At 41.0% G+C, this 23620-nt stretch overlaps 1 protein-coding gene across 2 annotated transcripts; it reads right to left on the bottom strand.

Annotated features, from left to right (window-relative positions):
• Window positions 1-635: 635 nt before the first annotated feature.
• On the bottom strand, window positions 636-16654 carry LOC139925983 (capZ-interacting protein). Of its 2 annotated transcripts, none has more exons than XM_071917522.2 (6): window positions 16547-16654; window positions 5604-5690; window positions 5389-5460; window positions 4862-4933; window positions 3693-3905; window positions 636-2209 (listed from the first exon to the last, which is right to left on the bottom strand). In XM_071917522.2, exons 1-6 carry the CDS (start codon window positions 16550-16552, stop codon window positions 1748-1750), a joined length of 912 nt encoding a protein of 303 aa, XP_071773623.2. In that variant the 5' UTR covers window positions 16553-16654; the 3' UTR covers window positions 636-1747. The 2 variants fall into 2 exon arrangements, with proteins under 2 accessions (XP_071773623.2, XP_071773624.2); XM_071917523.2 differs by having other exon boundaries at window positions 5604-5687; window positions 16547-16644.
• Window positions 16655-23620: the final 6966 nt, after the last annotated feature.

Raw genomic sequence — 23620 nt, 5'->3', positions numbered from 1 at the left:
CACACACACAACAACAACACCCAGACACCTTCCCCTAGTGACTATACATACTTACTATACACATGTTCATTCTGTATATACTATACACCATACTGTTTATATATACTGTATATATCTTGCATTTCATATCCACTGTTCATACTGTTTATACTGTTCATATTGTTATTTATCTTAACACACTCATACTATACTGTTCACACTGTTATATCTGTTATTTATCTGTTATTTATCTTAGCACACTCATACTACCCCTTACAATTTATTCTATTTATATACTTAGCGTATTCATACCACTATTATATACATTTTGCATATTCATATATCTTGCATACTCATATCCACTGTTCATACTGTTGATACTGTTAATACTGTTGATACTGTATATATCTTAACACATTCATACTACCCTTATAGCTTATTTTATTTATATATATATACAGTATATATATATATATATATATATATATATACATATATATATATATATATATATATATATATATACATGTACATTACATTGCACTGCACTTTTACTGCTTCTTTTGCTCTTCTGGTTACATGCTAAACTGCATTTCGTTGTCTTAGTACTTGTACTCTGTGCAATGACAATAAAGTTGAATCTAATCTAATGAGTTCATTAATGCTTAGCAGAATAAGTGCTGGCTTTTGATCATAAGCCTGTAAATCAGTTTCAAATCTGGGTAACACCCTTCATCATCATCAATACCCCCTTACTCTAAAAAGTACTTTTTTGCTTCATCTGACTGAAGAAAGTCCAATACTGTAATTTCAGTAAAGTCCTTGGCATACAATTGTCTCTGGAGATAATATTGTCATAACACAGAGCATTTACTGATAGGCCAACCATAATCAATATATTCATCAATGTTAGTATCTTGAAGTTAATAGTTCCCATAGTGATTCCATCAGCCAAGAAATTATAATGCAGGCCTGTAACACCTGTTTTTTTTAAATATAAAGGAAGCTCTTTATTTTCTTACATTTCTGTACATAAATGCTGAGGACCGGAGCCACTCTACAGTAGCATCGTGACTTAGATATTTTTTAAGGTATACAAAATAAACGAGAAGCAAAGAGACCAAAATACACCACAAGAAAAAAACTATTTAAGCAAAAATACATCATTTCATTATCCTAAAGTGAGAGTGATTTGGTATGATGATGCCAGAACTTCACATTTTATATATCTGCTAGCATATTACGTGATCATGTTTAACAATAATTTTGCTTTTTGTCAACCCCCAGCATTCAGTATCTCCAAAATCCTCTGTACATCGCAGGGACTTTTGACATGGAAGTGCAGTCTTTGACTCTCCCCGCATCTCAAGAAAGAAGAAAATGCAATTCAGCATGAAAACACAAGTCTGGCTATGGAGACTTGGTACAACAAGAAGCAAATTTCCTCTGCTTGAACATGGATGCAGCATCATCCTGACGCTTATATTTCCATGTGCAGAAAACGGCTGCTTCTGTGACTAGAGAGGCCGGCTTCACTGAACCTAAGTCTCTCCGTTACTCTCCAGTGTTTATAGACGACCAGGAGAGGGAGACAGAGGCAACAACAGCAACTCGGTTTAAAACAGAGCAGGTACCAAGAAATAGCATGAACAGAACAACTTCTGAAATTTGCTGAGTATTTTTCAAAGAGTTTTCTTAATCAAAGTACTGAATAACTTATTAACATTCATATATTTGGTTTCTTTCTGTATATGTAAACATTCACAGTTCACACCCTGTCCTTTCCTTCTCCTCGGTGTGCCTCCTGAGGAATCTCCTCCTCCTCCTCCTCTTCCTCCTCCTCTTCTTCTGTGTTGTTGCCGCCTCCTATCGGCTCGGCAGGGCAAGGCTCTGAAAGCGGCCGTCCCTCCTCCAAAGCCTGCGAGGTCTGGGCTTGTTCTGCTCCCTGCTCCCCTGATATCTGCTGGGAGGCTGCGTCTCCTCTCCTGGTAGGATCATTCTCTGCTACCTCGTCCTCTGTCTTTTCACAGTCCCCGTCCCGCCCCTCGGGTTCGTTCAGATCGGCCTCCTCCGCCTGGTTGTCAAAAACCGGGTCCCTGTCCCCGTTTTCCCTCGGGCTGTACTGTTCGCACGGGGACAGACCGCTCCCGAAGGCTCCGGCCTCCTCTCCGGCCGACCTCCTGTGCTGCCTCGTGGGCGGGCGCCTCTTGAACGACAGCCGTGCGCGGGTCTGCGTGGAAAGGATGAGTGAGAGCCAGCAGGGAATTTACTGTACTTCTTCGAATCAGGATAACATTTCAGCCTACAACCTAGATCTCTAAGATGGTGGCAAGTTGCTAGAGTTGAGGAAGAAATGGAAAAGAACCTATACTAAGCAACATTCCTATATCCTCACCTATCCTCACTCCTCATGTAACCTTTGACCCATATTTACACCTTAAGTGCCTCAAACTCAAGAACACTGAATCTGCTTCACTATTATAGGATTAAACTCTAAAGTAACATCTTGTGTTTTTCTCACAGAGCTGTGAGCCTGGAATGTGCAAATGCCCAAATCCCATAGATAACACTGACTGAGTGGCCTAGGCAAAATAATAACTTGTTGTTCTCTAGAAGGAGGTCACCTCTTATTACACATCTCCTTAAAGTGCTAGAACTATAATTATCATTGGTTGTTCAATTTTGTTCATATGACCTAATATCTTTTGAGACCAATGGCTTTATTATATTCTATCTGTATTAGCATAATCATGAATATTCAACACTATAAAACTCTGTGTAATCATCTAGATTTTGAGTTACTTGGCTCCCAACCTGCAGATTGAATAAAGAGTTTTCTTCCACACTAGAATATAAAAAAAATAGCTACTAATCTGTATTTCATATTGATGAGTGTGTATGGCATGAATGGTTTTTCTGATAGTAACTAGTGTAATTAGCACATGCAACTGCACAAAATGGTACCCAGCAGGACTCCAAAGGAGAACTAGGCTAAGGGGATTACATCTTCCAATCCCCCTTGCTGCTGCGCACATGCACTGCCGGGGCATCCTGCTCGGGCTTATCCGAGGCCGACTTAAACAGCCAACGCAGAACGCCCGCTGAGGAACATGTGTCGACGGGGAGGGGCCATGTGTCCGCTGTGATGTCACCGCTCTCTCGGCCAATGGCGTGAGAATGAAACGCTTTCAGGGCCTTAATGTGAGAACTTCTCATGCTATAATTTTGTCACTAAAAACCCACATGCACACGCAAACCTGTGAAACACGGCAAAAGAGCTACAGCAGTGTTAAAAGCACTGATCTATGCATTGACGAAATGCTTATGAAGCTATAGATTATACTAACTAAACTTAAAAATGCTTGAAAAATCTTGTATAATAGGTGTTCTTATTTGAATTTACCACATAAACTCTCTCCAAAACCATGAATAAGTTGTTTTAAATGTGTTTCTTGATGTGTCATTCTAATCTCTTTGTGCTATTTTAAAAATGCTTGCAAAATCTGTAATGGTAAAGAAAAAGAGTACAGTACAGTACAGTTTGGGATCTCAAAGTCATGCTGTACTACATGAGACTTACTGCCACAAAATCAACCCAGCTGCAGTATGAGGACGGCTCCAAGAAACCCCAAAACCGAGCATTTATACCCCCGATCTATTTATCTCTTTGGTGTAAAACTAACATACAGCTTTGTGTGAGTCCATATGCGTACCTTGTTGAAGCTCGGCAGCGGGACGCCTTCAGGAGGGCTCTCGAAGCTGACGCCATCCTCCTCCTCGCTGGACTGCTGTGCGGGTCGCAGGCCGGGACTCAGGGGGCTGAGGGGGCTGCAGGGCGGGGCGGGGGACAGCGGGGCGGGCTGCAGCTTCACCTCGGGACTCTTGGGCGAAGGCAGCAGGGCGGTGGGGGACAAAGCAAGATTGGCCTGGAGGGAGAAGGGACAAGGGACAAGACAGGCCCTGAGTCCTGGAAACTGTGTACTAATAGCAGTCAATAGTAATAGTAATAACTTTAAAACAATGGCAATTATTACTAATACTAGTAAAAGAAGAGTAAAATTCATGATATTGTTGTTTAACCCAGATTAAATTTAACATAGGAGTATACCTTGCTGAGTTATAAATATCATCATTAGCTGAGGGATACGATGGAACACAATAATGTATTCACGTAACATTCAAACATGAGTATGTAATTAAAAGAAAGACATTAACAATTTAAAGAAATGTTTTAAATGAAATCTCACAACTTAAAGTATTTAGTTTCACAAAAGCTTTATGGGCGTTATAAAGGTTTAGCTGTGTCATATAGGAGATTACTGTCCTGTTCTGCTTATACTGATCACCTTTGAAAACTCCTGTGCCTGCGAGAATTACGTCCTGAAATGCCCTCCTTGGCTCTAAATGTTACGAATAAAACCCATGATGTTCAGTCAGAGAAATGATTAATATGATGTCCTGAGTTAGAGCCCAAACCACTTGCTGAGTTTAGAAGAGAAAATCCTACCTGCACTGGGGAGAAGAGGAAGAGAGAGAAGCGGCAGCCCTTTTGTCCCATGGCTGCCCTCCGTGTGACTGGCTAACTAAGGAACGATGACGACTTAGAGCCTCAGCAGAGGATGGGTGCCCCGAGATCTCGTTAGCTCATCAATCTGAGCCGATTGTGGAGTAATCAGGGACAAGCCCTTCCCCTTTTTCTCAGCGTTCACACGCGACTGCTCAGGCACCAGCGTCAACTGAACAGCGGGTGGCAGTAATGCTTTAAATATAATACAGACTCCTGACTGTTGTGTCCTGTAATAACACATCCTTGGTGAGGCTAGCAGTTGTTTTGTTTCCTATTTCCTGCACATAACACTCAAATATTGCAGCATGCACTCACCTGCAGCTTCTCGATGATGGGGGAGTTCTTCATCTTGATTTTGAAGGGATTTGGGGAGACAATGATAGGTTTCTGCAAGAGGATAAAGTCAGACCAGAGAGATAATGAAAACAAGCTCACAAAATCAGACAGCAGTCATTTCAAATGTGGAATGCTAACATAAACATATCCAATGATACTTCTGACTACCATTTATGAATATGGCACTTATGAGCAAGATTGGTCTACATTTTTTAAGCAAGCAAACTGGATTCTCTCTTGAAATTGAACACTCATTCAAATGAGGGGGTTGTGACAAATTGGCCAATATGTGAAGATGAATTTGTGGTTTGTATGTTAGGCAATAACACTGAGAAACTTAACTTTCCCATGGTTTCATGAGGGAAACAAATACAATACACACTGCATCTACTTTGGTGAAAATCAGAATTTATCTTTTTTGTCTTTTTCAGGAGAATTTCTTTGGATGAAGATGCCACCGCCAGACATTCAAGCACATGGGATAGGAAAGGAACAAAGTGACTTACATCTGATTCCTCGTTGTCATCTTTTTGGTTTTGCAGCTTCAGGGAACATGGAGGTCTTCTTCGAAACGGCCTCTACAAGAGCATCAGCAAGTAAACACAATCTGTAGTCACAAGTAGCCTGTGTATTTGTACAACTGTACACTTAAAACAAAATAAAGAAGCATCAGTCAAGAAGGATTACAATATGTGGAGTATTAATTAGACAGATACTTCACCTCTTCGTTCGAGGTGGGCATTGGTAGAGCATGACCTTTGAACCTTCCAGCCAGCTCAGCCACAGATGGCTTGGATGGAGAATCCTTCTGGAAAAAAGAAAAAAGCCACTGAAGAAAAATTGGAAACCTAACTGTATCTAATCAACAATCTTGATAGCTAGTTTGCTGCATTTTTAAATTCTAACAGGTGTCCCATGTGTTGACGCCATTACTGGTAAATATGTGAAATATGTAAATAGACCATATGCATATACTTATGCATATGAAGGATTAATTGCGTTTCACTTCCTTGGCGCAAACCACTCAAGTGCACTCATTCATAAACTGGCACTCTGTGTACTAGAAGCTACTTAGAAAACTTTAATGTGTTGAATGAGGCAATTTGTTGTGCAGCATAAAAACACACACACAGTTACAATCAACAGACAAAATACTCAACTCTCACTTTAGTAATAATTCCACATTTTAACAGCAGAACTTTGTAATATACATTAAGTCCATTGTATATGTGATAGTTCATGTAAAGTGCATTATGAATGAGGTCTTAGTCCTAGCACATATGACAACATAACCTTAAACTCCTGGATTAGCAGAGGGAGGACAGACATTCAGAATACCGTCTTCTCTGAGATTTGAGAACAAACTCTGGCCAAGAAGGATGAGCAGCCCGGTGTTGCGAAATGTACAAATTTAACTAAACAATATCAGGCAAGCTGGCAAAGCTTGCTGGGTCAGACCACAACTCCTCACAGCTAAATTATATGCTTTCCAAAGGATTTAGTGTGAACATGACTGACAATAACTTGACGCTTTTCCATTTTCCCCTTGTCGTATCTGCTATGAATTCCTCCATAAATTCCTCAACTGTTTTTCCTCCAGTGGAACTGTAATACTTTGAAACACACACACTCAATGAGACTGGATCAGAAATACTGCAGGCACGTTTTTCCCTGTCGGACGAGCCGGAAAGACTGAGTGATGTTATTCAGGGAAGTGACATGCCAGATAAAAACACAACACACACACACTACTGATAAGACTATTCTTAAATCATGGCATGTGCTAAGAGCCGTTTCGCAGTTGAACAAGGAGCCATTTAAAAAAAAAAAAAAAAAAAAAGAACATTTCACTTCCCTCTCTCGACAGGAAAACGTGTCGAGGGTTGTGACACACAGCAGGGAGGAGGCTGTTCAAACAAGAAAACGACTCCGCCAGCGTGTTGAGTTCATCACAGAGAGCCGGGGTGTTGTCCTTGGAGCAACTCCCACTAAAGAGCTTGCGTTTGTGGGTTTGGACACAGGAAGAGCGCGCCCCTCTCTCTCTCCCTCTCTCCCTCTCTCTCTCAGCCACAGCTGCTCAACATCACAGCGCAGCCTGTGACAGGAGGGACCTGTCCTTGCAGCCTGACACTGTTATCACTACTTGGCCCCTTACTTTCTGTCTCTCTCTCTCTCTCTCTCTCCCACTATTCCCAGGCTGATTGCTGACCTTCCCTCCTCCTCCGCGCCGCCCTTTGATGGCCATTAACTCACTCCGCATATCTGTGCAACTAAGTGATAAGTTGGCCGATGCCTGTAGGTCTGCTTGTGTGCTGTAACGGAGCGTTTTACGTCTTGAAAACAAAATACCAGTATCAAAATTCCCAGTCGTATCACTTTTGTGCCAGGCGGTTGAACTGTGAATGGGGCGAGGCATTTGTTTACAAGACGAAGGGAGTCTGATCTGTGGTAATACTATGGCATTTCTCATGCATCATGTCCCTATTTAATGACTTGCATACAGTCAATGTTTGTGTTGCTCATTTGCCCCCTTTCCTCCCCTTCTCTCTCTCTTTCTCTCTCTCTCTCTCTTCCACACTCCATCTCCTTTCCATCCCACTTTTATTGACCACTAAAACCTCATGCGTCTCAGCTGCCAGTTCTGACACATTTCCTGGGTGTGCACCCTCGGCACCCTCCTCCCTCCCTCTCTCCCTCTTTCTGCACGGTTTGAGCCGTAGCCCATGGAAACACGGATCTCCCACGACATTACAAGCTTCACAGATACACACATTCCACATTTTAATCATGCTCTTTATTTTCCTTTTTTCTCCCCCCTCCTCCCCCTAGTTTCTCAACATGACCTCACCACCTTGCTCCCTCCACCCAAAACGTATTACAGCATCAGCCGGCCCCGCAGCGCCTCTGTTAGTGCTTTTTCGGTGCCGCCGCCGTCGCCGCCGCCGGGATCCTAATCCACACATCCCAGCCCTTTTCCTGCGCTCTCTTTTCTCATCCGTGATAAATACTAATCACTAGGGACCACCCACCCTCAGCCATTATTTTGCAACCCCCCTAATTGTTTAACTCTTTCCTGTCCTTCAAAAACAAACGCCTCCTTCAGAGCGCAAAGTGTGGTCACGCCAGGACAGGCAGAGGAAGTGAGGCTTTGTTTGTTTAAATCCGCAAACGTTCTGGGTGAACAAAATCAAGGTTTTCAGTTTTTTTTTCTTATCACAATTTCTGAAAATAACACAAAGGAGGGATGTCTAGCAGTACACTCAAACACACGTTCAAGAATGATTGTGTCCTTTCCAATAAGTTGAGTTTCTTCCTGAAATATGGGTTAATAATAAAGAAGGTTTTTAAAAGTGAACATAATTAAAAAACTGGTTTCTATGTATGCTGAGGGTGACTTCTGCACTTTTACAGTTTTTCTTTTTAAAAAAAAAGTAATGTCAGAAATGGAATTTGGTCTTGTACCTTCGTTACTTCGTCATTACCTTTTACATTTACGTTTTGATTATTTTGGAAATTATCAGCTATTTCCAAAAGTGACAGGAGTGCTATATGCAAGATTTAAAAGGCTCTAACTATTCAACGACTTTCTAGTTTTAGACAAAGTCATTTCAGTTCCTTGAATAGCCTTCCCTGCCTCTTTTCATAGCGAGGCCTTATCTTTAACGACTGGCTGCTACAGAGCTTCTTCTTGCAGAATGAAAATAACCTCAGATTCAATGCAAGTAGTTTCCTGCTCTTCAAAGTGACTTTGTCTTGGCATTTTCAAGGCCAGCACATAAATAAACTGGTACCAATTAATCAGTGAATGATAGATGCTGTTTTACTCATGTTTAAAAGTAAAAAATAAATGATAGAATTTATGAAAAGTGCCATAAAACTTTCACCATGCAACTTTAGCAGAAAACTACAGGAATGTTAGTCTTGCATATTTTTGCTGTAATAGGTGTATCCAAGCAGAGTACATGGATATGGAAGAACTTGTGAGCAGAAAAGTGAATTAAGTTTTATTTTTCATATGGTATGCATTCAAAAGCATTGTAATACTTTGGTTTTTGTCACTTAACACTAAGACAATCATTCCAAAAATGTCATTTAATGCAATAATATGGGAGGTTAAATGAACTACAGTGGGTGTTGAGGGTCAAATAGTCTTTTGCAGTGTAGGAATTTCACGTGATATGAACAAGATCTACAATAACAAAGTAATTTTACAGAGGCATTGTGAGGAACCTTAAATTTATAGCACAAACAGAACAATGGAATATTTGTGGAATACTGAACCAAGCTATTTATTCATTTGCTTGTTTGTCTGTCTGTATGTCTATCTACTCATTTGTTTTGTTCATTTGTATGTATCTATTTGAAAATGTCACTGCAAACACACAAACTCTTTTTTTAGACTCATTTTGGTCAGTATTTCATTCCGATTTCAGACGTAATGAAAAGGCCAATAATGTGCATGTTGGAGTCAGCTGGGACCCCAAGCTCTCGGGAAGAGTGGGAAACTTCAGCTCACTGCAGGGGAGAGCAGGGCAAACTCTATTTCTGGGGCTCTAGTCCTGGGAAAAAGCCCCAGAGCGATGAAGACAGCCTGGATCTGCTCCGCTCTGTAACCCCTCAGCTCCTAGGAGAGATGTCCCTACATGTTCACCGCCGCTCCCCACTGATCTGTAAACTACATCTGTAACATAATCCAGCATATAGGGCCAATCGGGCATGTCCGAACAAGGAAACAGTGGAGAAGGGTCCTAATAGCAATGCCTTACACATACGATGGCAGCTTTCCAAAGACTGGCCCGGGTCGAGGTTAATAAGAGAACAAGCTATTTATGAACTCTGACTTCCCGGGAAATTCCCTTAGATTTCGCTCGCTTACTATGCCTGTTACCAGTCAAGAGAGTCAAAACATACTTTCAAACACATTAATTCAGTTTGCAAAAACAGGAAATTGAGTTCCATGGCGAACAAAGTCAATTCATCCTTACAGCAGAAATGTATCTGTCATACGAGGTCAGTGGCAGCCTGGAGGCTAGCAAAGTGTCATGAAGTGTGTTCTTGATTGGAAAGTCGCTGGTTTGAATCCCAACCCACAGAAAAATAAAGGTGCGAACTGGAACCGAAAATGGTTCTCCTGACTGATGCCATAGAAGAACCATTCAAGAAGCTGGGAAATAACCAAAGCCCTCCATAGTATACTATATTGTGCAATTGCAAATGATGCTATACAATGACAGACAAACAAAAACACAATGCAGGTGTCTAAGCAAAGGAGTGCAGAAATGGTTCCTTGGTCTGAAAGGTTCTTTGTGGAACCAGTAATGCTTCTTCTATGGCATCACTCCTTTATTTTTCTGTGTGTAGGCTGGCTGGGAGAATGTGGGGATATTTAATAACGGAGAAACCGCACGCTGTGAATCAACTCCAGATCTATCTGTTTAGAACAGATTGTCCATTCACTGACCCTGCTTTCATGTTTCAATATTTTGTACATTTTGTCAGTAATATTCAAATTTCAGTCGAAATTTCAGTCAATTCATAGTTGAATTTGATTCTTAAGAGCAACTGACAGCTCTAATCCATACTATTGAGACAGCTGAGTCATAAGAAATGCAATCAACTGCAGCCATTGCTGCCCAGGAGCTGATGGACCTCCAATATGGCTGCCAGAAGTCAACCTTACATCACCTGAAAGCCCTCTGTAGAGGACTGTGGTTGTGAGTGTGTGTTTAACTGTGGTGCTGCAGGAAAACAGCATGCATGCTCAGTCCACTTTATTTAGATAGTGAAAGGTTAACTCCAGACAGTAGGCCTATCTTCATTTCAAATCTGTGGAGGGAGACACGAGGTTTACTGTATGACCGGCAGAGAAGACAGAGAAAGACAGTTCACACAAAGCCTGCTATTGTCTGTTCCTGTGATTCCCATTTCCAGAGGCAGGGAGAAGAAGCACATGACGCCGGTCCCAGAAAACCCTCATATCTGCTTGGCAAAACAACGGCGGTCAAGGAGCAATAGGCCATGCAATCTGCCATCGAGTTGATGAAAATGACGTTTCGCTCCGGATCTTTAACCCTTCTCCAGTCTGTTGTAGCTCTCAATCCTCATAAGCTCTCACTGGTTAGCCCTACACACACATAGTGGAAATCTGTGGAAACGAGGACCCATCTATAAATAAAGCGCTCCGAGCACAGCTGTTCGGCAAGATCTTGTTCAATAAGCTCTCCAAGCGTAATGGCTTTGGTTTTGAATCTGTGGACTTTTGTTTTCACAAGTCAGCGTGTTCTGCCAGCGGGAAACCCACCGCAGCGAGCAGCAGTACACTTGTTAACCGGGAAGAGAGCAGACAGGCACCTTCCCGCTGCCTGCCTTTCCAGGAAAACATGATGTGTTTTTGGACCGGCCCTCATCTGAATATCTCACTTTTCCACTGCCCTCACTGGCACTCTGTTTGTGTGTTTTCGCATGTGGTGTGTGTGTGTGTGTGTGTGTGTGTGTGTGTGTGTGTAGAAGCATCCAGAAGAGGGGCCTCAGTCCGAGAGATGAGGTAAATGGACACTCTCATGTAAGAGGCGTTGCTGCTGCCGCCGCTGCCTCGAGGGGAACGGGAGGTGCTGCAGACACGGACTAGTACTGTAGGGTGTGGAAACATAAATATGAAATAGAAATAATAAGCGTGCAAAGAGAGAATGAAAACACATCCAGAAATAGAGGCCAGAAGACCTGAGAACAGAAAGCTGTTGATAAAACTTGTATTACCCGAGGAAGATCACAAGACCGAAATGTTGTATGTCTATGAAAGAGACAAGAGACAAATATTCTGAAGTTACTGTAAAGCACATACACTACCAGTCAAAAGGTTGGACACACCTGATTGAATGTACTATGTTTTTCATTACCTTAAAGCCATTTTGATCTAATGGCTTATGCTTAAATGCTTGAAATGTATTTCTTAGACAAATATAAATAGTGAAGTTGATGCCTATGTATGAATTTCTTTCCAAAGCCTTTGCCTTTCCATCAAGGCAAAGGGCGGCTACTTTAAAGAATCTAAAATATAAGATAGTTTTGATTTGTTTAACACTTTTTTGGTCACTGCATAATTCCATTTGTGTTATTTCATAGTTTTGATGTCTTTACTATTATTCTAAAATGTGAAAAATAGTAAAAAAAAATAAAGAAAAATGCGTGTCCAAACTTTTGACTGGTAGTGTACATGTAGCTCAAGCAAGTCAAGTCCTTTGAGAAAATAATGAAGATACTTGGACGGATGACTTGTTCGTGGAATTCGCTGTGATATTTCACTATGATAACTACAACAGGCTGCTTAAGATATTCCAGCTGCTGTGCAATGAAATGGCCAAGAGTGGAGAGTGAATTATCAGTTAAAAAAAAAAAAAAAAAGATATTAAAAAAAAAAAGTAAACAGCTCAACAACATAGAGTACTTCGTCCAGACTCTGCATGTTGTTGTGGTATTCTCATCCACTCCGGTCTAGCAATCACGAGGACAAAAACCATCTGGCCTGTGGATCAGCTGGGTGGGAGCTGGAGGCTGAATAGCGCAGCAACTATCGCGCAGCGCAGCTTTGGGATTACTTCATTCAATGAAGCCTCGCTACCCCCCCCCCCCCCCCCCCCACACACACACACACTTCTTATAGCTCCTTAAAAGATTCAGCTCGACAGGGTTTGGATTCCATCATCCATCACCGGTGGAGATGCAGCTGAAGACGCCCTGACTTGGGACCTTGCATTCTTTAGGATCAAATATTCTGCAGTATTAGACAGCATGCAGGGGAGTGATGGGAGTTATGGAGAATTGGGGAGTGGTACATGTGAAAGGTCACGGTCTGGACTCAAGCTTATAACGAGTCAGTTCCGACTTGAGGATTTTGTCTCAAAAAGTTGCCTGGGACAGTTAAATTGAGCCTAAAGTTGTGTAGTGTGTACCCAGCTTAAGACACCTTTCACACTTCAGTGAACTCCTTACATCTCTTTATGACAGAACTTCCTTGAAACCAACAGTGTGTTTTTCATTGTAGATCACAGTTCCCTCCTCTCTATCTCCTCTGTGGTTCCACCCTGCTATCTCTCTGCCCCATGCCCTGCTTGGGGCTGCCGCGGGGCAGCCGTCTGGGCAGAGTCTGACACAGCCTCATCCCTGATAGCAGGACTTACTGTCAGTAGCTGGCATTCAGGAGATAATCACATCACATGTCAGCCATATAGCACAGCCACATGCACTGTATAGGATGCGGGCCTTTAAAGACCCCATGAAATGAAAAATATCTTTTGTTATAAGTTGCTGGACTTGGTGTACACCTATTCACCAATACAGCCCAAAAATGTATTAAAAAAAAAGTTTATTTCTAGAAATCTGACCCGCCCACTTCCGCAATATTCGAATAAGTCCCTCCCATTGATGTTTCCCGCCCTAACTTTCTGTTTAATTCAGAAATATGTCAAATCACGCTCTCCATGCCACTTCATGGGGTCTTTAAGGGCAAGAAACAAATAAAGCAGCATAAAGGAAGCAGTGTAAAAACAAAGTCAGACTTGCCCATTAATCAGATGTCTTCATGAATGGCATGAGCTGTACTACTATGCAACACTCAGAAACAAAAACAGAATAGATAGACGCGAAAAAAAAAAACACTCTGGTAAGCCCAGTTCTGTTTTATTGGTTTACACTACACTGCGCACTGCGCTCTGAACGGAAATCCAGTCATAACAAGACACCATGACATAAAGAATGGTCCACAATTACTTAGAATGACTTTCATGCTGATGCTTTACAGTCCATTGACTCTGAGTTTCACGGTTAGTTAAGAGTCTGTTCTATGTTCAGGTCAGAGCAAACCATTCATCCTTCACTCAAACACATATAGCTGAATATACGGCCTCAGCCAACACTTCAGACTGTATTTATCATTGAAAGTGTCCGGTTTTGACAAGCTCCACACATTATACCAGTGGATCTCCCCATCCTGTATTTCACAGTCAAACAAAGGACCAAAGGATGCTACAGTACTCTCTCTTTACTGTGGCAGTATGGTGGATGTAATAGTTTTACTAGTAGTAGTAGTAGTAGTAATAGTAGTAGTAGTGGTAGAGGTAGTAGATATAGCAGTAGTGGCAGTAGTAGTAATAGAAGTAATAACAACAACAACAATAATTATTATTATTATCAGTACTATTATTATTATTATTAATTATTAATTATGGTGTCACACTAGAAAAGTGACAAACTGTTGTAAAATAAAAGTAATAAAACCAACTCATTAGTAAACTCTTGGCCGCTACAGACAGAGTTCCTGTGTTATTGCTCTCCTAACTTTACTATGGATTACATAATAAATGTGCATGCCATATGGTTGGCAAGGCAATCCCATATACTCACTCCTCTAGCTCCGGTGTTTTTCACAGTGCCGTTTTTTCCCTCAAAGGATAACCACCACACACACGCACACATACACACACACACACACACACACACACACACATACAAATGCTCAGGTGCACATACACACACACACACATGCACAAAATTTCCAGTTTGTCTACTTAATGCCCGGAGGTTCTAACATGGGACACCACAAAATTTAAGAATTTCCATGTGCTAATCCTCTGGCTTAAGGCAGTTACTGTAAATCAATACTTGTGAACATGAACAACTCTTTCCTAAAGCTGGAAACCACAGAACTAAGGCTGTGATGTCATCAAGATGCACAAAGCTGGAACAGTTCCATTGACGGTGAACGGGAGACTGACTATGGGTCCATATAATGTTTGTTTAAAGCGGCACTACAGGCAATGTATGTAAAAAATACACCCGTCCCATCAGTCTAAAAACCCAAATTGGGGCTGCAACAGAGAAGAGCGTCCCATAGATTTTTCCTATTTGCCCAAATCAATTTCTGGTGTCGAGTTTGCTGGTGGGAAACCTTTTCGGGCGCTCAAGAAGCGACGAATCAAAACTTTTAAAAAGCAAAATACAAAACTTTCTCGTAAACAGCAGTGAGTGAGCGATCCGTCCATGAAAGCTGGACGCACCAACGACGAAGAAGATAGAGGTTTAGCTCCCGAAAGGGTGCAGTTTACTGAAGTCACGTTACATGATTTCTGGGTAATGAAGTCCTTCAAACTTTCAAAAATTGGGGTTCACCAAAGTGTGAAGCTGCCGAGTGCAGCTTCAAGTTTTTACACTCGAAATAGCTTCATCTTATAGAAACTGTAACAAATAGAAAATGGGTATCTCTAGGAAAGCCCCCTATTTTTTTACTTTTTTTTTCATCTTTTCCAGATTTGGGAGCAGTCCAAATTCTTTTCCCTCATTTTTGGCTATGGTGAAAAGTAGTAAATGTTCACTAATCCAAAACTGAGCTTCCCTGCTATATAGGAAAGCATAGCTGAGTCCTGAAATTCAGCAGTGTAAGAGTAGTTTCTGTGTATGTTACTAATGTGCTCCCTCGCTTTCTGTGGGAAAAACAGGCGTTTCTCCTCCTATCTACCACATCACATGAAATACTTGAGAATGATGTTAAAAGTCTGAGAGCGGAGCATGTTATGCAGGGAGGAGACCTGCAAGCAAGCCCTGCAAAAAAAAAACAGATGTGTAGAAGGACTAGTATACACTTCCTATACCATAAGAGCATGTTTTTCTTTTAGCTTTAGTATACATAAAATGGGTAAAAGGTAGAGGAAGAAGTTCAGCCTTCTAAAAGAGGAAGCAAGAGTTTTCGGCTGTTTTCAGGATGGGTGTTGTACATAAGTGTAATGTATGTAACTGTACATTTTAAAACAAAACACATAGTCATAAGCTAAAACAAAAATGAGGAATGGCATTTACTCCACACATTTATCACAACTAACTAACACACACTGGCCCGTGACAGATGTTCTGTCAGCTCCACTTCCTGTCTCTCACACTGTGGTTACTTGTAGTGAAGGTTGTTTCCAAGTCATTACCACAAACCTGCTTCCAAACCATATCAGTCTACATCAACAATAATGTTTCTATAGTGAACCAAAGCATCTATGTGCTCTGAAGTACCAGAAAGGATGTTAATAGCATAACAACATGGGACAAGGAACCACAGTAATGCTATAATACTTTTTAGAAGGATACCATACAAGTATCACCACAAAATGTCATGGAGCTACTATAGGACACAAATATATAATAAAATACCACATAAAATCTAACAATAAAGGGTAAAAATGTCAATAATATCACTATAAGTACCCAATACACACTACAAGTCCCTATAGGATATTATAGTGATACCACAGGAGATTAAAAAAAAAAGAAGAAAATACCATAAAGTATGAAATTCATTATAACTTCACTATTGATTGCCACACACACTGTAAGTCCCTATAGGTATATCATAGGAATATTATAGTGTACCATAGGAGATAAAAACAAAATACTATAAAATAACATAAGGTGACTATAAATTCACTGTTGGGCACAACCGATACACTGTAAGTTTCTATAGGAATAGCCATATAAATTTGCAGGTAATCTTCTGATTATTCGTTATAGCACACCTCGCCACGCAGTGTTGAAATTGCAACTACACATACGCATCTGCATAATAAACATAAATATCTGCTCTAGTGTCCCGAATTACACCGAAAACACGATGAAAGTAGGTGTTACCTCCATCCTGGGGATTGTGCCACAGCTCCTCTCCTCCTGCTTGTTTTCCGTTATGCCTCTTGAAGCAAAGTCTCTTCTCCAGCGCGGGGAGACGAGTATGTGCAGCGCGTGAACTGCTGGAACAGGGCTGGGTGGTCTGTGTTTATATCTGGAGCCATACCAGCCTCGTGGAGGAGGAGTGGACAACTTTCACGCGCTGATTCGTGCGCTAGTTTAATACATCCATGGCTACGCTGCGCTGCTCCCCATGTGTCAAGCGCGACAGGTTAATAACAGAACGTCCGGTCATGGCTTTCAAAATAAAAGCCATATTAACGGACGTTCTAAGCACATTTTCACAATATGCTATCAGACCACAGGAGAAATTCATATTAAAACACTTGAAACTGTTTTGAACTGATAGTCTATCGGAAAGATATTTAGATCTCGATAACACAAAACGATACAATTATCAACTTCATCTACTAGCCTATATTAATACAGGTTTGCAACATTGGTGCAGGCATATCAGCTTTATAAAATGCAAAAATGCTGCATGGCTTTTTGAGTTACACAAAGTAGCCTACAAAAATTAAAATAAAGATATACCTAAAGATTTTTCTGTTTTGTTTTTTTCGACAGTCAACAGCAAGGCCTATACATTTCTTTAACCTTAAATTACTCACACACAAGACACTTTTTCATCAGGAAATACCATGCACATTAAAATCTTTTTAGTAGCCTACCTATTTTACAGCTAGAATTTCACCCCAATTCATATCTTGGTGTGAGTTTTGTTGTGTAGTTCACCCAAATTCGTTTTCTTTTTACACTTTTATTTTGAAGGCAATATTGTCTAACTTCTGGTAGCTATCTGTCTCTCTCTGGCTGACTTGACTCAGCAGAGGAGGGACATCACCAGCGGCACAATTTCACAAATTTAATCAATTTCACAGAGCAGTGCACTTCTAAATCACTAAATCTATATTCAAACTCACAATATTGTGTATGGGATTGTGTATTTACTAGAATTTAGGCATTTAGCATTGTCCACCTTAACAAAAAAATCCCCATAATATTCCCTTTAATATTGCTATAGACATTCATAGTGTGTCTGTTTTATATTGTACTTAGTCTAATGATATTTTTAATTTCCTATGCTATCAATACACATTCCTATAATTCCTACAGAGACTTTTGCTCTGATATTTGTTTCATTCTAAAACGTATTATAGGATTAAGTTCTTCATAAGAGCAGAGCCACATGCAATAATAAGTGTAACATTATAGACTAAACTTAAATCTCTGGATCTCCAACATTACAAACAACCACAGACGAGTTCAAAGGTCAGAGCCATAGTTTCCTGAGAAAACATGTACAATATTCCTGTGACTAAGCTACTTAAATATATAAGCTACTTTTCACTTATTTATTTTCATTGTATTTTATTCTTACTTTCAGTTTTCAGCTCATGACAAAAGAGAGGGAGTGACTCTGCTGTCCTGGCTGGAGCGGAGCCAGGAGGGAGGAGAGTCGCTCAAGTGGTTTGTGGTGCGGAAATGTAGAGTAGCCGACTGATGGACTGGCTTGTAACTCACCAACAACACACCACACTGCCACAGGAAAGGGGTTGTTTCATATTGGTATAATGACCACACAGTATTCCTTGCATTATCTCTAGGCCACAGGTCATGATGGAGAAATATGACCATACTAATATATTCCTTCAGTTTAGTAAACTCAACCCATATCCTCTCTTAGCAAACAGTTCACATGGAGAATGTGTTCTGAACTTCATCAACACTTACAAATACAGACAGTGACAGTGTATTCCATTACTGAAAAAGAAAACATTTCGTGGTTTACCAGTCAAACAGTCAAAAACAACTTGTGATCCAGTTTCACAGGCATGAATATAGCCTAGTCCTTCACCAAAACAAAACCACTTCTGGTGACTAGAGGGCTTAACGTTTTTTTAGAAGGCCTAACGGCAAATAATGTTCCTAAACAAACACTTCAGAGACACCAAGCAGATATATTATTTGGCTTCCAAATTGAAGGGAACAGTCCTGATTCAGAGAAGGAAACAGGGAACTACTGTAGTTTACTAAAAAAGAGGGAGCAGTTAACAAGAGTTAGGTGATAAGAGCTTAAAAAAAAAGATTATCATTATTATTATTATTATTAGAGGCCTTTGAAAGTAGTGTGGAAGTGCCTGATGGTTTACAAAAGGCAAAGAAATGTTTGTGGTCTTTGTCTTGCTGTCATGGCTGTGACAACAAGAGTACAGAATCAGGGGCGTGTCTACCCCAGGTGCCACCCCAAAATCCTTAGTTATGATTGGCTGTTGGGCATGTTAGAGATGGGACCATCAAGCCAGCGCATTGTTTTTTTTTTTTGCTTTTTGTTCAAAACTACAATCCTGTGTTCCAAGAAACATGCCTTCAAGCAACGGGAAGCAAAGAGAAAACCAAACCAGGGATCTTTTAATGGGACAAAAAAAAGTATGTCTGACCAAACTGAATGGCAAACATGAATGCAGCACCTGAAGATAAACACCAAGAGGTAATGTTAGTAGCCTACATTTTTTATATGCATACAGTAGGTAGTGATGCTTGGAAACATTATGGATAATTCTGGTTATTTTCAATCCGGGCCTTGTGTTCAAAATTCCATCACTTAATTCAGTGATTCTCAACCTTTTTCATATCAAGGACCCATAATTTAGTCTACATTAGAGCCACAGACCCCCATTTGATTCGATTTTTTCTCTCGGACCCAAATCTGAGAATATTTTTATTGTTTGTTTCCAGTATGTCCAGAATTCCATGACTGTCTGTATTGTAGGCAGATTGCAGTGGAGGAAAAGTATAGTTGCTTATAATGTTTACTCATGTTTTTTCTCATTATTTTCTATTGGTTGTAATTATGGGCTGTGTCAGAGTCACATTTTCGAACGAACATTATTTTAGATATCATTGATATCTTTTATTGAGGAAAAATACAAGGCAAAGGGTTTGTGGGAATTTGGGGGATATAAGGGGGTGGTTGAAAATGGATGTAGGGGCGTTGTGTTTGTGTGTGTGTGTGTGTGTGTGTGTGTGTGTGTGAGAGAGCACAGGTGTCAATGTGCTCACATTGAAGAATTGAAGGATTTGTTGGAGTCTTCGTTGGAAGTCGACTCCATCTTGTCCTCCTTGTTCTTCTTTTTCTCCTTGCGTTTCGGAGTAAGGGCATCAGCGAGTCTACGCAGCAAGCTACGCTTCTTCTTCTGCTTCTTCTCCAAAAGCTCCAGAACAGCAATCTTATCCATCATTAAGGTTTTTCTCTTTGCCCACTCTCGGTCTTTCTCCTCCAGGGGTTTTTCCTTTTCCTGGGCCTGTTCCTGGGCCTTTTCCTGGGCATGTTCACAGGCATGGACCTGGGCCTGGACCTGGGCCTGGACCTGGATCTGTGCCTTTTCCTGGGCCTGGACTGGGGCCTGTTCCTGGGTCTGTTCATGGGCATGGACCTGGGCCTGGACCTGGGCCTGGACCTGGGCCTGGACCTGGACCTGGGCCTGGACCTGGACCTGGGCCTGGATCTGTGCCTTTTCCTGGGCCTGGACTGGGGCCTGTTCCTGGGTCTGTTCATGGGCATGGACCTGGGCCTGGACCTGGGACTTGACCTGGATCTGTGCCTTTTCCTGGGCCTGCCTCATCTTCTTATATTCCTTCCTGCTCCATTTCTTCTGGGTCTGGGTCTGTTCCTGCTGCTGGACAGAAGAGTCCAGGCCCAGAACCAGCTTGAAATGTTCTTCTAAATATATTCTCAAATATACAGTATGTGATATGTATTTTTTGCAGGTTGGGATAGCTCTGATGTCACTGAACTGCATCTGATCCTTGATTTCTTATCAGTACTGATTTGACAGTTTGAAATATTTATTATTCTCAGGCAGGCTGCAGGCAAAACTCTCCTGGTAACAAATCACTTAAACTCCAAACTACAATCTCCAGTTAGACTGTTCCATGTTACCTGAGAATTCATAAATAGTTTCAATTAACTGTACAAAGGACTAACAAGTGTTGAGATGAGCATCCATAACACTTCAATCATCTGCATTTATTTAAGTATCTACATAGCAGCAAACATAAGGGACATATAGGCTACATCAGTGATTCTCAACCTTTTACATATCCCAGTCAAAATGGCCACTTGTACAGACTGAAAGTGAGATGTATCGGCACAAAACCTGACTCATTGCAGTAACGAAATACGACTTCCATGGGCCTACTAGACAAAACCCTCTCAGTCTTTCTTATGTTCGCACAAGATAAATACCTCACACCTCTAAATATGTGGTCACGAAATTCCCTGAGCTTTCTATCACAGCAGTTTTCACAGCTCAACATTTGCAGCGTTACAGATGATTGACCTCACAGTCTGTTCAGGGTGGGAAAAGCTTCAGAGGCCATGAGGAGAGCAGAGAGTGATGGGACCCAGCAGGAAAGGTAGTGAAACTCACAGACTTCCTAGAGGTAGATGCCGTCAGACTCTCAAGTACCTCACTTCTAGCCCTTGGGTTTCGTTATGGTGTTTCGCCCCCCTTTAAAACTCTTTATTAGCAACCACAAAACATTAGATTCCCACCTCATGCTGTCTTACACCTTTTAAGCGACTGAATTCCTAATCATTATCACAATTGCAAAGATTGCACCGTGTTGTGGTTGTGTTCTCATAAGGTTCTCATAAGTAACAGGTGTAATGTTTTGCTTGGAAGTTGTGGTTGTCGTGGGGTGAGATGGGGATGGGACAACAGCTGGAGCTTTGCAGGTGTGTGTGTGTGTGTGTGTGTGTGTTGCCATCTGCTAGATACTCTTAGTTGACATATGGTTGCAAAACTAAACCCCTGAACTCTGAATTGGGTACTCTTTGCTCTTTATTACAGTCTCACCCATTCATTTTCTATGGCCGCCCGGACCAGAAACTACACAGATGTCCTAAATTTGAATAAAACACATACCCTTCACTAAAAGTTGTGAACATGATTTTATTGTGTTCTGATACCTAGTGTGGAGGATGTCATGAAGCCTTTTTTTTAAAATTTTTTTTTACCATTTTTATGACAGCGGAAAGTTGTAAATGGGTCAGATTTGACCGTAACACAACGAGAAGGCTAGACAACCTCCATTTCAACGCAGCTTCCCGTGGCCAAATGCACAGACCAGCAGGACCAGCATGCACAGGGAGCCTAGACCCCGCAACCAGGAAGTGAACACGGGAACTGATAAAGATTTCTTGGAGATAGAGGTAAAAACCCATGACTCATTTACTAAAAGAGAACAAAGAAAAACATAATGATGCAGTGTTTGCAGTTTGAAAGTAAGTTTTGATGAATCTGAGTTGCAGGGAAGATGATTATGGTGTTTGGATATTGTTGTATTTGCCCTTATATATGTGTAATGTAGTCACTATGTGTCACTATGGATGAATTCCCCACTAGCTCAGCTGGTATATCTGTCTCTCCTGACAGAAAAATACTTTGGCTCCCCCCTCTGGTGGAAAGGACCATTAGACTGAGATGATGTTGCTGATGCAGCTGGTGGAGAAAACATTCATCTCCCGGAGCGGATTAACTGTGTAATTGCCGTAAAAAGTTTAACTCGGAGAGGAATGCAGGTGCAAAACACATTGCAGAGAGAGTAGCATGGAATTACAGGTTGATATAGGTGTAAATCTATGTAGTCTTTGCCATTACAGGATCTCTCATAAGCTTGTCTCTTATCTGTGGTTTAGTAACAAATGAAGACTTGTGGCTTTCATCTTTGAGAAGTCATATTTCACTAATAATACAGAAACACAACAATCAAAAAACAGTTTCCACATGTCAAAATGAGGCAAACAGGGAAATCCAAACAATTTTTCTTTTTTTACCTTGATTATTTTTCTTGCAAATCAGCTTTAATATGTTTTGTGTATAAATTCTCAACACATCTCGATCACTTTGTGGGAGGCTGCTGACTCCATACATTCTTGTAAAGAAGCATGAAAGAATCTGGAAAATAAGTTTAATATTGACTGCATGGAGAATATAAGCAGCAGTGCCTCATAATGTGTCCATAATATAACTGTGATAATCACTAGATTTTGTGTAGCAGTAGGCAAGTAGAACCACTGTGCTGCTTGTCGTTTGTGAAACAGTGATGTAATTATTGTATAAGCATTCTCGTTATTATCAACCTAATAAATCTCTAGAGGAATATATCATTGCATTGAAGTAGACCTATACTTTAAAGTTGAAACTGATACGAGGAGCATGACAAGATGATACCATATTTTAAATTATTTTGTCTCAAGCCTACACTACATAGGATGTAATAATTACACAGGCAAAAGTGTGCAATACTTGTGAGAGGAGTATTGATAGAATAGTAGATATAGACAAAACAGTAGAATAAAAACAACAAATAGTATGTTTTTAATGCTGAGAGATTTGCGGTGATGTGAAGAAGGCCAGTGGGAGACGATGACAGTCCTTCCCAGCCACTCTCTTCATTATCAGTAAAGAAAATAAGCAACAGTGGAGCTGTGCTGCTGCTTGTTGATCTTTCCTGAGGCGATGGCAGAGCGGCCGGGGGGATCTAAGGTTTTACAGACCGCTCTCCGCTCTCCGCTCCTCTGGCAGAGACGAATGGTTTGATGAAAAAGTGTCGTGAGGATGAGTCAGCCCAGAGTGACTCTGTCTCTTTGTGTTTGTGCCAAGCCAAGGCCCAGTGAATCATGGGTAAAATCACGACGGATTATGTACAGACGAGCAGGATGTACAGTTGACATAACCTGGAAAAAAGTGGGTTTGAAATCTTGGGTTTAGAAATGATTCAGGTTAAACAATTATAACTTGAACATCACCTTCTTATTTTCTATTTTAGTTTTCTTTGGCATCAGAGAGGACAGCAAACTAAGAATTTAATTGTTGTTTTCTCTGTGCATATGACAATAAAGAACTTGAACTTGAATTTATAGCCAGCATGGGGCACAAAACGGCCGATTTCTAATCCAAAACGCAACATGAAAGAAGAACTCAGCAAGGGTGTGGAGATTATCCCAGTGAA

Source organism: Centroberyx gerrardi, chromosome 6 (assembly GCF_048128805.1).
Source record: "Centroberyx gerrardi isolate f3 chromosome 6, fCenGer3.hap1.cur.20231027, whole genome shotgun sequence".
Classification (NCBI taxonomy): domain Eukaryota; kingdom Metazoa; phylum Chordata; class Actinopteri; order Beryciformes; family Berycidae; genus Centroberyx; species Centroberyx gerrardi.
This window is presented reverse-complemented; position numbering and strand designations above follow the sequence as displayed.

Coding starts and splice junctions, on each gene's coding strand:
- LOC139925983 (XM_071917522.2), bottom strand. Junction 3,906..4,861: donor CCATCATCGAGAAGCTGCAG/GTGAGTGCATGC, acceptor TTCTCCCTCCAG/GCCAATCTTGCTTTGTCCCC. Junction 2,210..3,692: donor CGCTGCCGAGCTTCAACAAG/GTACGCATATGG, acceptor CTTTCCACGCAG/ACCCGCGCACGGCTGTCGTT.